Below are 16619 nucleotides of genomic sequence, written 5' to 3' on the forward strand. Positions count from 1 at the left end.
TTCTCCTCCAATGCAGAGATAGCAGGAATGAAAGACCTCACTATAAGAGTGAAAGGTGTGTATGCCTGCTTTTTTGTAGATCCATGTAGGACAGTAAGGTACCCCCTATGCTATAAGCAGTACTTAAATTCTGTGGACTGGTACAGGCATTACAGAGTTGTAAAATTGTCTAACTGGGCAAAATTTAAAACATTCTACTAGTACTTTATGAAGACAGTTTTTCAGTTGCATGTTGTGTAACTGAAGGGATAATCAAACTCTAATTAGACCCTTCCTTTTAGTGTTGTTCAGGGAGGTAAATCCTCCAAGCTTCTCACACAACCTCTTTGGAGAATATGGCACCGCAATATAAGTTGAGTAATTATTGAAATTCAAAAGCATGAAATGTTAAATCAGCAGAGGTGAAATATGTATTTGTAATACATGCAATGGAAACACCATGCAGAAAGTCACCAAAACACATCTGTGTTTGGAATTAAAAGAGAGCTGGATATGGCACTGACCACTAATAACACATATGAGCTATTCAGCATAAGGGTAATTAACACTTCAGATTGTCCAGATCAGCTGGTTACAAATATATGATCTCCTCCAGAAGCTTCTCTCTTCCTGCTTTACAATATTACACAGTTGTTTGAGTGCATTACAGAGGCTTTTACTCACTTGGAAATGTAAATTACTACCTTCTATGCTGCCAGAGGTACTGTCTACCATCAGCCAGAAGAATCAGCATGAAGCCATACATTTGAGGTTCTGTCATGTTGCCTTGCTTTTGCCAGGGACGTTTAATGTTTTTCAAAATACCTGATTTAACTGTGACCAGCTAGAGCCTGGGGAGGGTAGTACAATTGCTATGCAGGTTTCTTGAATTGCTAAGTCTGGAGCCTTTTAATCTTGCTGGCTCTTTCCCTTGCAAAACAAGGTGCTTGCACTCAAATGCAAGTTTCTGCTCCCTAGAGCCCTGACAGCCACATGTTGAAAACATTTGCTGTTAACCTTAACCTGTTACGAAGTAGAGAAGAACCTGAACCAAAGCCCAGGTAAAAAAGGCTGTTGAAGTTTGGAAATGCTCATTGTGGGAGCTGCATTTGGCTGCAGCTGTTACGCCTCCCTGCATGGGGAAGTGTAGATCCACATGTCTAGCCAGTGCATTTGCAGCTCTACTCTGGAATTGTTCTTTCATTGAGCCTGCAGTTTCCCATCCAAATGAATGAGACTTTTGAACGCAAAGGGGTTTACAATCCCAGCACCAGAGGACGGTCATTTGGCAAGTGCCTCAGTCTGGAAGGGGCTGGAGTGAACTCCAGGCAAGCAAAAGCAAAGCACATGTGCATACTTTTGCATTCCTGCCTTGTTTCTCTGAACAGAGATCTCTTAGCTGTCAAAATCATGCTGGTTTGCTGGCAAGTTCTCACTTCTGCCTCTCATATTTTATGGGGCCTGTCTTCTCCTACACCTTCAGTGAAGAGGCCCCGTGGAACCAGCAAACCCTAGGGCTGGAGTTTTGGGTCCCCACCATGCTGAAAGGAGATGGGGCCTGTGTCACCACCACAGGAAACTTTTGGTTAAGGACTCCCAAAAGCTTCTCACAGGAGGTTGTTTCGTAAAGAAACTAGTACTGAGCATTTAGCAATTAATAAGTGCACTGCATTTATTTATTCTGCCTGCAAGGGGTTTTGTCCAAAGGGACACAGCCTCTTCAGCAGCATTATGAGGCATGGTGAATAATTCACATTAAAACATCCAACAAGTTCGGGGGTTGGGCTTTTTAAATAGTGCTTAGATATTTTTGACTCGTTAACACTGTAAATCTTTGGGATCTTATAAATCATATAAATATTACAGTATTTCAAATGGGTTTTTTTTCCAAGTCTTACTAAAGTTTGTTTCTCCAAGGACATAGGACAGGACTCTACGAATACCTGCCGACGTGCTTCATTTGACTCTCCTAAGTTCTCTTTTCATGTCACAAGCAAATATTCTCCTTCTTTAAGTAGGGATCTCTGTTTTACAGGACTTGGGCAAAATATATGAAGACATATATTCTATAAAGTTTCTCCCTGGAATTTTTATTCTATACATAAATCTGTATCAGTCATATTTCAGTTTATGGGTATTTCATTTTGCTCTATGAAACTAGTCCAAGGTTGCTGCTGACAAGGTATCTGATAGTTCGAGGGGCTCTCTATGTCCCAAGTGTTGGGCTATTTTTTCATCTTAAAGATTTTTCTAAAGTAAAAATTTATCTGTATTTTCTTCAGCTTGTCTGCATATTATCTAGTGTATATCAGAGGAAAGGTTTATAAAAAGATATATATATTTATATATATATAAAATGTTCACATACTAAAGTAAATTAATGAAGCTTCCTTTTCATATAAAAGAGGTAAAGAAAAATACCTGGCCAATACAGTACCATTAATCTATTCTCTTTTCTCCTTTCTCTCTTTACCTCTCTCTCTACAATAGAAGTGGAACAAAAAGGTAATTAAATACCTTTCAAATTATATATATTTATTACTTATGTATAGGCTAAGTTATTTAACAGTTTAACGTTTTAGTTGAAATAATTTGTCATTAATTCTCACTACCTTTTTGTTAAAGTTTATTTAGTATCTCTGCTGCTCAACTTCACTGGACAACTCATTTTTGCTGAAAGGTTTTTACCATTGCCACTTTTTTTTCATAAAATTTCTATTCAAAGGCTTAGATAACTCACTTTTCTCCTGCCCCCAAAAATTTGGAAAGTGTGCATATGTGTGTATGTGCATAAGTATATCTAATTATGGCATAAAATCCTCTTGGAAATGGCACCCCTTTTTCAGCAACTCTGTGTGGTTACTTAGACTCCAGTGGATCTGTACAATTTTATACTGGTTATTAAATCTGGTTTTCCTCCTGTCTTGCTCTCCAGACAACATTACCAATTTCTGCATTTATGAAAGTAATTAATTATGTTCCAAGCAGGAAGTGTGAATGTGGGATCCCATCTTGCCAGCCCCATGCCACCAGAAGTGTGTGGTGGGATACCTCTTCATGCCTCCCTGCTGCCCATCCTATCGTCATGGTTATTCTACCACTCACACTCGTGGAGATCAGCATTACGAATAACCAACACATGTTCTCCCCCCAAAGCTGCACACGCACCTCCAAGACAGGAGGATGCTAAGGGGATGACGAGGGCCAAAGGAGCCAGTTTGCTCTGCAGCATCCCTCCTTTTGCCTCCCCATTCAGCCGGCCGGCCTCTTGGTGGTGGCATTCCAGTGCTGCCAAGGTCAGCCGGGCACCGGCTGAGCCTCCTCCCAGGCATTGGGCATGCCCTGGCCCCTCTCTCAGCCCCCTCGAAGTCTGAGCAGCAAAGCATCTCAGTTAGTCAAACTGCTCCTCTGTGCTCCTCTCATGTAACAATAGAAGGTATATGTTTTTAAGTTTGAATTACTACTATATTTAACAGGACATTTTTTAACTGATTAAAATCTAGACCTTGGGTTCCTCTCCAGCAAACTATATTCTTTTCCTTCCTTCTTTCCTTTCTTCCTTCCTTCCTTGTCTTTTCCTTTCAGCATCCATATGTCATTCGTTTTTAATTGTGTGGACTGCATGTTTCATGTGTCCTGTAGCAGCTTTGAAAGTCTCATTTCTAGTTATACTACAGATGGGTGTTCCCCCCCCAGTTTTCTGTGCTTTAAACACTCCTCTGAGTTGCTAAGGGATTCGCCTCTGCTTTGCTATTGGTACCCTTTAAATATTTAATATCACTTGGGCTGTAAGGGAGGGGAATTTCTTTCTCTTATTTCCATTTCTAGGCCACTCTTCTGTGGGCTGTTCAAATAAATATGTGGATCAATTCCCTCGGAGTTTAGCCCTTCACCTAGTAGGTACAGATTCACTGCAGAATATAATCTGGAAATGCAAACCCAGAAATCCTTTGGGGGCACATATTCATTTCAGAGTTTACAAAGGCGAGTGGTCCAAGTAAGTACACCTGTAAAAACAGATTTAAAAAACAATAAGAAAATGAGCCACAGTTGATAGAAAAAACAGGGGGGAGGAAATCAGTTTGATGGAGCAAATCTTGTTCTAGAGACATGGCAAGCAGGAAGGCTAGTCTCCAGCTACAAGGCATTGTTCTTGGGTTTCCTCTGATCTCAGGTGTCCTCTACTCCAGGACTAGAAGCTTTTGAGATGCTTGGGCCAACCACCCCTGAATCATCATTAACTTTGTTTTTCTTTTAAATTCTTCCCTACAACAGTTTTTCTTTGCCCTGGACTGCTGAAAGGAGTGTACCAGAGCGAACACTTATTCGAGTCTGACCACCAGTCCGGTGCCTGGTGCAAGGACCCTCTGCAGGCTTCTGACAAGATCTACTACATGCCCTGGACGCCGTACCGGACAGACACACTGACGGAGTACTCCTCCAAGGACGACTTCATTGCCGGGAGGCCAACCACGACCTACAAACTCCCGCACCGGGTGGATGGCACCGGGTTTGTGGTATACGACGGGGCTCTGTTCTTCAACAAGGAACGAACCAGGAACATCGTCAAGTTTGACTTGCGGACAAGGATAAAAAGTGGGGAGGCTATCATAGCTAATGCAAACTACCACGACACCTCTCCCTACCGCTGGGGAGGCAAGTCTGACATAGACCTGGCTGTGGATGAGAATGGGCTGTGGGTAATCTATGCAACAGAACAAAATAATGGCAAAATAGTCATTAGCCAGTTAAACCCTTATACATTAAGGATTGAAGGAACGTGGGATACTGCCTATGACAAGAGGTCAGCTTCTAATGCCTTCATGATCTGTGGGATTTTATATGTAGTGAAGTCTGTATATGAAGATGACGACAATGAAGCCACAGGGAATAAAATAGATTACATATATAACACTGACCAAAGCAAGGATAGCATGGTGGATGTGCCCTTTCCAAACTCTTACCAGTACATTGCTGCTGTGGATTATAATCCCCGGGACAACCTCCTTTATGTATGGAACAACTATCACGTTGTAAAATACTCGTTGGATTTTGGCCCGCTGGACAGCAGAGCAGGTAAGAGTTTTAATACCAAACCAAAATCTGAATCAGGGTTTTGGTTTTCTTGCAAATAGGGTGTAAAATTGAAGTACACTCCTGTTTTACTGATCTGCCTGAGTTTCTGCAAATTAAGCCCCACCATAGAACCTATGATGATTATGACATTTATATGCGCAGAATAGTCTATTTTGTCTTAGTTGAAGTGGACAAAGGAGTATGCTACACATAACTCGCCTGAAACAGTTTCCAAATGCCCATGCTGCTATTCACATTACAGGGGTAGCAGTCTTTTCTCCTGAATCGTATTTTCTTTCGTACATCACCAAATTGTTTTCCCTTCTACAGGAATTTTGGCCAAAAAAAGGTGTAAAAGATGCTGTCACTGCAAACAGCTGGAGAAAAACTGCCTGCCAGTTTAAATTACTTTGTTTTATTAAGCTGGGGGAGTTCTGTCTGTTTAGAGAAGCTGAGACTAATTGCATATGTGAGCATGCACCCACAAGTGTGTGTCTAGAATCAGGAGGGGAATCAACATTAAAATCCTACGAATTCTTAGTTTATTTTCTGTAAAGTTGCTCTGGGTTTTTTTAAAGCATTTCATTACTTACTGTGACTTCCTGTACTTTCTCTCAGAAAACCATCTGGCTCCCAGAGGTTTCCCAGCTTTTTCACTTTTTTTCCTTTTAGAAATTGTGTTGGTAATTACATAGTTATATTTCCTTAACTTTATCAACTACTTTATCATTTTGCAAGTATAAAATTGGCACTTTATTAGGAACATGACTTAGCCTTAGGTTGTGGTCTAACTTGTATGACAGTGCAAGAATTTCCAAACAGCATTTGCTCAGTCCTTTTCAAATGGTTGCTTCTGTAGGTGATTTAGTCATAGTGCTCAGGTAGTTCCTGAGGTGGACTGTGTACTTTGAAAGGCTGAAAAAGTGAGAAGAAAAGCATAATTAATATAATTTGGACAATAAAGTATTTGATTAATAACATGGCTATTTCTAAAACACTTCTTTTTGTAATTAAGAAACTTCGAAGTGGGTAAGTGGATTTAGGGCTTCAGATTGCCAAAGAGAAGTCAAAAGGTTTGTGCTGCTGAGCTTTTAATTTTCTTTTACTATGTGCAGTCTGTTACCCATATAAAAAAAATGGATCAAGAGATGCTGAAAGAAATTGTGGGTATGAAAATCTGGAAAGGGTTGGAATAAAAGCAGTAAAATGGCAATGAAATTCTCATTTTTATTCAAAAATGTAAGGAAGGGGAGAAGAAAATCTTGAAGAGGCAGATGAACAAAAACCAACTGACTGTTAAGTGAGGAGTAGAGATATTTTCCATGATGTTGACCTCTGCAAAATCTCATATGAGCAAAAAATGAAGTAATATTTCTGATTCTCCCAACCTAATGATGAACATGTACTTTCTGAGTGGTGGAGTGAAGCAGAGCAATTTGTGAGCTATTGGTTATCCCCAAGGAGTGAAAATCAATTGTATCCCTTTTATTTCACAGAGTTTATCTCCTTTTCAGTGAATTATTTCCAGGTATTGTAATGGACTCTGCTGCTGCTTTTTCATATGGTGGCTATTGTCAGTAATAGCATCTTTAATTAAAAAAAAAAGCCATAATCAGTGAAAAACCTAGATTTTGTACTTTTCTATAAAAAAGGAATTTTTTTTGCAGTCCAAGCTGGTGAGATGAGACAGCAAGTGAAAACCTTGCAGGGGAATGAAAGTCCATGAGGTGCAAGGGTTTGATTTGTCCTTGTGTCACTCTGCTTTGGATGAGAATTTAAAATTCTGCAGTGCCTCAGATAGAAAGCTGAAGCAGTTTTTAGCTTTGGATGGTGGACATGAGAGGGTTAATATGGTGTCAGGTAATCTGGTGACCTTCTCTGACATTCCCATTGTGCAATTTTTGATCCCTTTATCATGTGGACACAAGGCTGAATTTTACATGCATTTCTCTTCTCTGAAAATTGTTGGGATTTCCTTTTTGGTAGAAATCCAAAAGGATGCCATTACCTCACTGTTTTATGGGTTTAGAAGAGTTTTGAGAGGGCTACTCTGACAGCAGGTGAATTTTTTGATGAGACAAATTGAATGGCCAAGGTACTTAAAAGTGAAGAAAAATAACTTTGCAAAGGGAGTTTACTGCACCATTACCCACATAGCTTGATTAGTGTGAACATTATTTTATAAATCTGTCAAACAGAAGCACTGATTTTTTTTTTAATTGAACAGGTGAGCAAACACTTGCTTAACAGTAGGGTTGTTTTTGCAGAGAGGAGTCAGGTCTGCATGTTGCTTTGTCTTCCAAGTTCAGTCCAACTCATTTTCTGGTGAGCACCAAATTTCATGCTGCATTGCTTCATACGTAAAACTAAATAAATGGTTGGCTTAAGCCCAGCTCTTCCACCAGAAGCCAATGCAACACTGAGAAAGCAGTGAAGACCCAGTATATTTTTATTTGGTATTTTAGATACTTGGTTTTTTGCAAGCTGGTCTGTGGATATGTGTTTCCCTTCTCTTCAAAAATCACCAGTGTTTCTCCATATTAGAGCAATGTTCAATGCAGCCACTTTCCACAGGGTTACAGTTTGAGTAACAAAATATGTAAACAATATCTGCTTAATTAGAAAATAAAAGGAAGATTGTAAAATTGATGGGTTGAACATATGGGCCGTTAAAAAACAATTAAGACCGAAGTTTTAGAAGAGCTCTTAAAAACAAAAATTGATCATAACAAGAAAAGTGATGTATTTAACTACTTAAATAGTCAGTAACATATTTGAAATCACTGGTATCTTACATTTCAGAGATATCTAAGGTAAAAAAAAACAGGTTCTGGGGACTCCTGTTCTCTTTTCAGTCTTTCTGCATCATGTCCAGAGAAAATGGGAGTAGGCAGGAGTTGTGTAGATTATTGGAAATGCAGGGATCACATATTCTTGATGTTCACAGTGTAAACATTTTCTGTGATTTTTAATTAAAGATCTATGCATGTAACTTTGGAGCTTATTTGAGATCTTCACTGTTGTGGAGCATCTCTCACCCACTGTTTTAAAAAATGGGGGATTTTACTTCTCAAAGTAAATGAGTGTCAAGTCCTGGAGTTTCCATGCTCAGCTTCTGTAGCAGTTGAAGTTACCAGGGAAGACAAAAGTATTTTGAAGTGTTAAAAGTTGAGTTTAACTGATCTAGAAGCAATTCAAGGCTCTTGATGGAATTAAGCCCAATTGTTCATTTTGGTCAGAAATGGGAAAAGCTGCATTTTAAGGATTTACCCCACTCATTTTTCCTTTTGTCTGGGGTTGTTTTTTCATTTATCCCGAAAGCGATTTTGAAAGTAAACACTGCTCAGTGTGTGCAAGTCCCAAGAAAGAGATCATTAATGTCTACCCTCAAGAAGTGAACTTGAAGATACCAAAAGCCTTTGAAATGTATTTTCTTTGAGCTCTTTGGCCTTAAAATGAGCTTTTTGGAGGATGTTTCTTAGTAAGTCCTCCTGAGTTTTTAGGTTATTTCTTTGTAGCTGCTGTTGAGTTTGCTAATTTGGAGCGCTAGTAAGAGTAGTTCGGCATCTCACTGGATTCTTTCAGAAGTTAAACCAAAAACAGTGTTCAGGTTTATTTTTTTATGTATCCTACTAGACATATGCAGAGAGGGAAACAGGAAGCTGTATTGACAATATGAAAATTTTCTGCAACCTAATCAGTCTTAATATTCACCAGAGTTACGTGCTTTAATCATCACCCACTTGTGATACATTCTGAGCAAATAAATTCAAGAAAATATCAACAACTCTCCTCTCCAGAAAGGCAGAGTGCTCCCATCCTGCTTCCCAGTGCCATGCTGCATACAAATGCACATCTCACGGGTTTTGTGTCCCTGCACCTTCCTGAGCTGCCCTGGCTCCTGCTTGGACACCAGGTAGGAGTTTCTGGGCAGCAGAGAAAAACAGAAGCTTTGTCTTTTAAATGATTGAGGTTTCCCATTCTAGAGCTGGCAGCTCTTGCTGAAGCTTGGGATGTGCTGACCAAAAGTTTAGGTGCTTAGGTGGGGGCTGGAGCCTGTCCCATGGCCCAGCAGTGAAGAAGCCCAGGGAAGAACTTGAACCATGTTAAGGACCTCTCTGTGCATATCTGCGACTTGAATGTTCTGGAAGCTGTTCCCAGTGACATGGGAAATACAGACGTCCTATTTATGAGAAGATATTTTAAATTATGTCCAGGAGGCCGAAGCATTACCATACGGGGTGTTTAATAGAAGTACAAAGTTGATAAATAAATATGTCCAATACATAAGGAAGACAGTGGTATGATATGTAGGACTTCTAATACAGCCTCATTGTGCTTAAGTGGTCTCCATAGATTGCATATTAACATTGCGGACTGCCAGTCTGATAACCAAATGTGGTACAAAGATTTCATCTATATCTGTGATAGCTTAAAAGCCTCAGAAGGTGCATGTCAAACTTTCATCTTCCACATTTTGTCAAGTATTGTGGGATGCTTTCATGACATGTGATTTCAACCATTTGATTCAGCCTGTTTGGGCTGTTTTGTGTTTTTTTTCTTCCTAAAGCAGTTTTACAATGCAGATAAGGTGAACCCTCTGTCCTTATAATATGCTAATTAAGTGCATTTGTGTCTTGGGTAAAAGATGTGGCAGTATGGTGATGAATAAGAACTTTAAACACACATGACACCTCGTTAAAATGTAATTTTCACATCATAAATCTGAGGCCTTTCCTTTTGACAGCTGAGTAATGTGGGTAGTGGGCAGAGGATCTTGAATGTTTCAAAGCTGTCACGTGCTAATTACAGGTATCTGAGAGCTGCTTCCTGCGCCGCTCCTGCTATCGCCCCACATCCTTGCCCGGGAACACATGGAAAGGGCTGTGGAATCTTAAATCCCCCTTGTGCACAGGATATGAATTGCCATCACGTCAGGATCCTGTTGTGATAAGCCAGGCTTACAATCTCTGAAGTTGAATCCGGGCTGCATTTTAAAAGGCCAACTGAGCCTTTTTGATGAGCAGCTTCTCCTGGCGGACAAGGACCATTTTCAGGGAGCTGCTGAGTCCTTAATTGCAGCTTCTCCTCTGTTTTTATTTTCCAGTTGCTTTCCTCCCATCTGGGAGCATCCCTGACTCTCTCACTCCTGTTCCTCTTCATTGCTTACAGTGACAGCTGCTGGTTGCACAGTGTTGCTGGAGGTTTTCAGAGAGATCAGTGTTTGCTTTCAGGACGTTCTGCTAAACATGTAACATGACTTGGGCCCTGGCTTTTTATCCTCTAATATTTGCCTACATATTCATGTTCCCTTTATTCAATAAATATTTCAGTCCCTTTTTGCTATCTGAGACAGAAAAACTTGTCTAAGTTTGGAGGTGGAAAAGCAGTACATCTTTTATAACAAAGCAGGCATCTCAGTCTACATTTGCTGAGCAGACAGTACCTTACGTTCAAGTGGACAGGAGGAGATTTGATCTGCCTGGGGTTTGCTGGGATCTAGAATTGCATTAGCACCCCAGTTTGAGGCCTGGTCTGTCTCTTTATTTTTATCCTGTTTTAAACTTGCACTCTTTGTAAAGCTGTGTTTGAGTAAAAAAATGATAAAAAAGCATCATATCAGTGGAGACTTGTCTGAAACTAGGGATTTCTGCTTTTTGTCCAGAAAGCTGAAATTTGAGCTCTTTTGTCTACCTTCTCACAAAAAATACTTGAAAAGTGCGAGATTCCTCAGCTTCAAAATTCTTCTTTTGCAGAACACTTCATAAATATTAATACTGTTTGGTTAGCACAGCAGGAGTATCTTCAGTGTCTCTGCAGTACGAGTAAATATGTGGTTGCTCCCTTTTCCTAAATAAAACTGTATCCCTCTCAGTAGGATCATGGAACAGCAGATAACCTTATCAAAGGGAGCTGGAGCAGCCCTCCTCTTTCCTAGTTCCCTGCTCCTACTATGAGGCACTTGCTTGAGCCAGTCTGAGAAAATAGTACAGCAGACCTGATCCATCAAGGAGCTAAACTGATATGTCCTCTTGGGAAATCAGTTGTTACCGTTGGAAACCAAATTAGAACAAAGACCTGCATGCCTTGAAGTCACAGCCAATATCCATGGGCTGGGGTCCTGTTCACAATGGGAGTGCTTGGGGACTGGGCTGGTGGGCAACCAGGATGGTTGAAGTAGGGAAGGGGCAGGAAAAAACAAAATGATGAAACCAAACTTAACTTTTAAGCTTTAAAACAAACCGAGGCCAGAGACTTCAGCACTTCATAATCCTTTCAAACACTGTGAGGAGGAAAGCACCTTGCCAAGAACGTGTCTGAAAAGCTGAGACGACTGTTTCTGGCAGCAAGCATGGGATGCAGATAGTGAGGTGACTGCATAGGGAAAAAAGCATTAACTGCCAGTGGAGGGTAGTGGCTTTTCCCCTTCTGCATAGAGCTCTTTGGTGTAAGGAATCAGCCTGGAGTTGCAATTAATTGTTGTTTCATTAAGTTCAAGACCACCAGGTCATGCTGACATTGACCATGGCATATCAGTAATGCAAATACTTTGCACCAAACAGCCATGAATGTGCTAGCACTTCGAGTTGCAGCTGTTTGCCAGCTGCAGGCAGTGAGGGGTGACATGTAGCAAATGTCGAAGGCCACCTGTTGCAGGAGAAAGGAACTGCATTGTGTACCAGAGACAGCCCAGCCTATGAGCGCTGGGTTTGTAAACATGGGTTTCGGTGGTCAGTGCATCATTTATCCCTTGGCCAGCAGATGTAGCTGGCTTATGTGAAGCAGTGGGGTTCTGCATGGGGTTGGGGGTTTAGCCCAGCAAAAGACTCCAGAATGTTCCATTTTTGAACTGTTGCCTCTTCCAGCTCCTCTCCTCCCACCCCAAAGCAGGATTATAAATGGCCAGGCTTTTTCTCCAAGCATTACAGTCTCACCTTAGATTATATTTGTGCACCTCAAGGCTGGCCCTGTGTGATGCAAACACATTCTGCTCCTTGCAGTTCTGCTGTATTCTGGATGCAGAGCTGCTAGCCTGGCTGAGATGTGAGATCCGAGGTGATTTTTTTGTGGCTCTGGGTTTTTGAAATTAACAAATACATGAAAATACCTCCATCATTATAGCTCATGGGTCTGTATCACTCTCCTCCCTCGTCTGCCACTGGTTGTGTTTGTTCTGGAAATTACTGCTGTAATATTTTTAGCAGCACTTATTAAGACTTGTCTCCTAAAGTCTAGTTCAGTGTTGTTAGTTAACTTCTTCGATGCCATCAGCAGCACTCTGCAGTGCTGCTATGCCAGATTTTTTTTTTCCACTAAGAAAGCAGGTATGGATGCCCTGCCATATTCTGCTTTAGAGTCAAAGCAAGCAGAGGATGCACTGGATGCCCTTGTTTCTGCCTTCATATTCAGGTTAAAGAGGAATAAGAAGCTCTTTAGGAGTAAGCTACAAAATTACTGAACCTTTACAGGGAGGCTTTGCAGAGCCTTCCCTTGAATTCAGGTGGTTGTGGTGATGTCCTTAGCAGCTCCCCATCCTTGAGAGAAATGGCTGCAAGTCAATTTTCCAGAGGTATAATGGTGCTGATAAAAAGCACCCAAGGTATATTTGAGGAGTGGAAGGGCCAGTATTATCCTCAGAAATCCAGCTGAACTCTTAAGGTAGGGTTGGTTTTGTTGGGTTGCTGATAGAAAGGGAATTTAGGTTGAAGGAACAAAAAGTATCCTGGTAGCTAGTTTGTAGATCTCCACATTTGGGGACAAATGGGACCAGCCACAAGGAGCTGTGAAATGCTAGGTGGTGATGCTGTCATAAACCTGAAAGGCAAATATAGGTAGATTCCAGAAAAATGGAGACAAGAGGCCCTTTGAAGCACACCTTCTGCAAGTGCATTTTGGTATTGGTAACTATGCTAAATCAAGAGAGCTGAGTTGTGGGGGCGTGATTCTACCAGGTATGCACAAGTAAAGGCTGTTAAAATGAAAAAGTTTCTGGAACAAAATCTTGAAGTTCTTGGAGAGTTTCAGCTCAACCTTTGTTCAGATAAATGCTCTGAAGCTGGTGGGAGCTTGGGATAGAGGTTTCAGATCCGAGTCCATAGTGAATTTCTGTTTGACCTGCAAGGATTACATTTTGCTAGTGAGAGGCTTTTTTACCTCCCGATTTGTGTCTGAAGCATCCAAAGAGAATATATAAATTGTAAGCTGGAACAATCAGTGAATGTCCATATGAATTTGAGTCGCAGTATCTGCCCTATGTCTTTATGTTGAAAAGGCTCTTTTTTAAGGGTTTGCCTCATGATAGAAGGAAAAGCAGATGATAAAGGCTTAGGTGAAAGAGATGTATCCAAGAAAACAATGTAGTGATTGTTTGCTGTAACGGGATTTCTTCACTGGAAATAGGATTTTTGCTTGATTAAAATGTGCTGAGAGGAAACAGGGCTTAAGGCAAGTTTCATTGAAATATAAGATTCAGTTTAAAAAGGCTGCCACTGCAAATCGGGTGTTTCATGTTGCCATGTGAAAAGGAGGGGCAAAAATGCAAAGATTTCTTGTCTCACCTGTATTAATATAAATTTATTAGCTATAAGCATCCTTGGAACAATCGACGCTTTATGAACCCAGCACTGCCTGTCGAACAATGGACAGAACACAGGCTGGAAAGATTTTTGGCCTTCCTATGAGTACCACACTTTAGCCAGAAAAGAACTTTCTCTACAGCAGCTCCCAAAATAACTTCTGTTAATACAAGTGTGTGATAGTTACTGTGGGTTTTGCATTGCTGGTGATAACGTTTAGCTGCATGATTGTATTTAATTGATGACCAAAAAACCCCAAAAGAAACAAGCACAAAACACATTCTACAGAGACAAGCACACCAAACTTAAGTTTCAATACAGGAGTGTACCCCCCAAAACAGACTTAACTAACAACAGAAAACTACTAACCAGAAACACAACAACCTTAAAACAAATGTAGAGCCCCCCTCAGTAACACAAAACAACAAAAAGACCTGCACACCACCTTCTCTGTAACACTAAGCAAAAGTTTCACGTTAACGCACATGTTTAAAAAAGGGAACTACGCACCTTAAAGGAACACAGTAACCAATGTAAAGTATTATATATACCTGGCAAGTTATGAGATGTAAGACAAGTTATAATTATTAGTATTAAAGTGGCAAAACAGTTAGTAAACAAGGTGCCTTTAGAGTAAAGATATATCCCAGTGAAATTTGCATCAAAGTAGTTGTGAGGTAACAGTGAAAGCATATTTTAAGAATACAAGGTACTGTACAAGATATAATAGGGATAGTATAAGATATAAGATAGAATGTATAAAGTAATAAGTGTTGTAAGATAGTATAGTATAAGATAAAAATTCTAGAGTATAGAGAGGACTGGTTTCTCACGCCTGCATTGTCCAAAGAGGTGGGAGGACACAGGGTAGCTTGTTGGTTGTCCTCCCACGGATGGTGCAAGTTTTCTCCCCAGTTTTTGTTCATGTCCAATCTCTTTTTCTACCTTTTTTCCTTAGGTAGGTTGAGTGATTATAGTCAATAATAGTTTTTTTGGGGGGAGTGATAGACAGATGCCTGAGGGTTGGCTCCTTGGGGTCTCCACAGGGTGTGGCGCAGAAGGGCCATGTCATTTCCATAACATTCCATTCTTCAGTAGTCCCATCAATATGATTTGAGCACTTCAAGGGAATCACTGGAGTCTCTTTGTCCCCTGACAGTGGTTCCTTGGAGCACCCCTCCAGAGGCTGAGGTCTTCCTCTTAAACCATCAAGAGGTTATCAGGGCTATCACCACACATGTTACATAGCTCCTTGGTTCTGTGTTTTCACAAAGTACCACCTGCTCAAGACTAAGAAGGGAGGGGGGGAAATGTGAAGAAACATCAGAGCTGAAAACTATAGATGTTAAACACTGATCATGACAGAAGATGGGAAAATCAGCTGCCTTTACACTAGTCTGAGCTGGCTTACTGGGGTGCCGTTCTTGCTTCCCTCAAGTAGCTGGAATAAATTAACCACTGGAGAGATGAGACATTAGGCAACTCTGTAGTTCTTTTTCATCTGTTGATGTTTAGGACAGAAACAAGGAAATGGCTGTCTATGCTTTAGGCAAAGAGAGAAAATAAAGGCAACATGAAGTACAGATATGCCAGCAGAGATAAGTCCTTAGTCCACTCAGATCTTTCCAACATGCCATGTGAAGAAAAGCTTTTGTGAGCCCCCATGTACTGGCCTTCAGTTACCCATCTGTGTTAAATTATTTGTTCTATCCAAGGCATGTGTGAAGAATTCTGTGGCTCAGTAAGGTTGGTCAGCCTGGATTCATGTGATGCTTTGCACTCTTGTAGGGCTGAATTAAGCAAATGACTTGTGATAATGTGAACACTGAGGCTCCAGGAAGAGGAAATGCTAAGTAAAGGCTGCATGGAGAAGAAAAAGAGGGAATTATCTTTCTTCTTCTTCTTTTTTTTTTCTTGTTTTTTTTTTAAGAGCAGATAATGAAATCTATTTGCTTGATGGGAGCATATTATATTCACTGGAGGGATTAACAGCAGTGAATATTTCTGGCCTTCTCATAAGTGCTTGGTTTTCTCACTGGACAGTGACTGCCAAGTATTTTCTTGGTGCAATATTGAGTGTGTTACAAGATGGATCCTTAGAGTGACAAACAGATTTTATTGATAAAAGCGTTATGCTCTTCACCATGGCAAGTGTCAGGCTGAGTGAAGAATGCCAGCACCCAAAAAAAGCACAAGCCAAGGTGGAAAATGCTCTGGCAAGTTTCTGGTTGATTTCTATAGTTTAAGGTGAACATTCATCCAGCATGCTGTTGGGAGAGGTGTCTGTGCCTAGTGCCTTGCTTGTAAATATAAGCTGTCTTTATGGGCAAACAAAGCTTCCTTCTGAGCTTGGTGGGAAGTAAATGAAGCTTTTGGGTAGCCTAAAACTGCATGGTCAGAACATGGTGTGTTGTGTAAGGCAGCTGTAATGTGTTCTTTTCATATAAATGAGTTTAAATTGACTCTGGTATGAAGAGTAGAACAGAGAATTAAATTAGATTAATAGATTTTTTAAGACCAGAAGGGACCATTAGCTCATTTAGTCTGACCTCTGTAATGCATTCTATTGGATTTCATCCACTTCCTCTTCTACTGAGCCTAAAGACTTGACTTTAACTGAAGTGTACCTTTCAGAAAGGCACACAATCAGTGCATCATTTCATGGAATGCTTTTCTTCGTTGGATATTCCCTTTTGGAGTTAAAGAGGTAAAATAATATTCGCATTATAAATGTTTTGATTGTGCCACCTGGTTAGTGAGTCCTTTCTGTACCTATTTGCATCACATGTAAAAAGGCAGAAATGTGCTGCTTGAATTTTACTCTTTGGACCTTGATCAGACAGTTCTGTGGAGATTGCCTTCTGTGGGTTCTGCCTTACTGGTAGGTCTGAGATTTTTGTTTTATTTTATTTTATATTTTTATTCCTATTTTATATATTAGAAGCTTGTTATATGCCATGGGAAATTCCTGAATAGACCAAGAGAGCA

At 40.5% G+C, this 16619-nt stretch overlaps 1 protein-coding gene across 13 annotated transcripts in view; it reads left to right on the forward strand.

Moving 5' to 3' along the window:
• ADGRL3 (adhesion G protein-coupled receptor L3) overlaps nucleotides 1-16619 on the forward strand; it is a 513478-nt gene that overhangs the window by 328472 nt on the left and 168387 nt on the right. For all 13 annotated transcript variants that reach the window (XM_071555824.1, XM_071555826.1, XM_071555815.1 and 10 more), the window contains one exon: nucleotides 4255-5055. In XM_071555824.1, the coding sequence (XP_071411925.1) occupies nucleotides 4255-5055 (801 nt within the window). The remainder of the gene's footprint in view (nucleotides 1-4254; nucleotides 5056-16619) is intronic.

Source organism: Pithys albifrons, chromosome 5 (assembly GCF_047495875.1).
Source record: "Pithys albifrons albifrons isolate INPA30051 chromosome 5, PitAlb_v1, whole genome shotgun sequence".
Classification (NCBI taxonomy): Eukaryota; Metazoa; Chordata; class Aves; order Passeriformes; family Thamnophilidae; genus Pithys; species Pithys albifrons.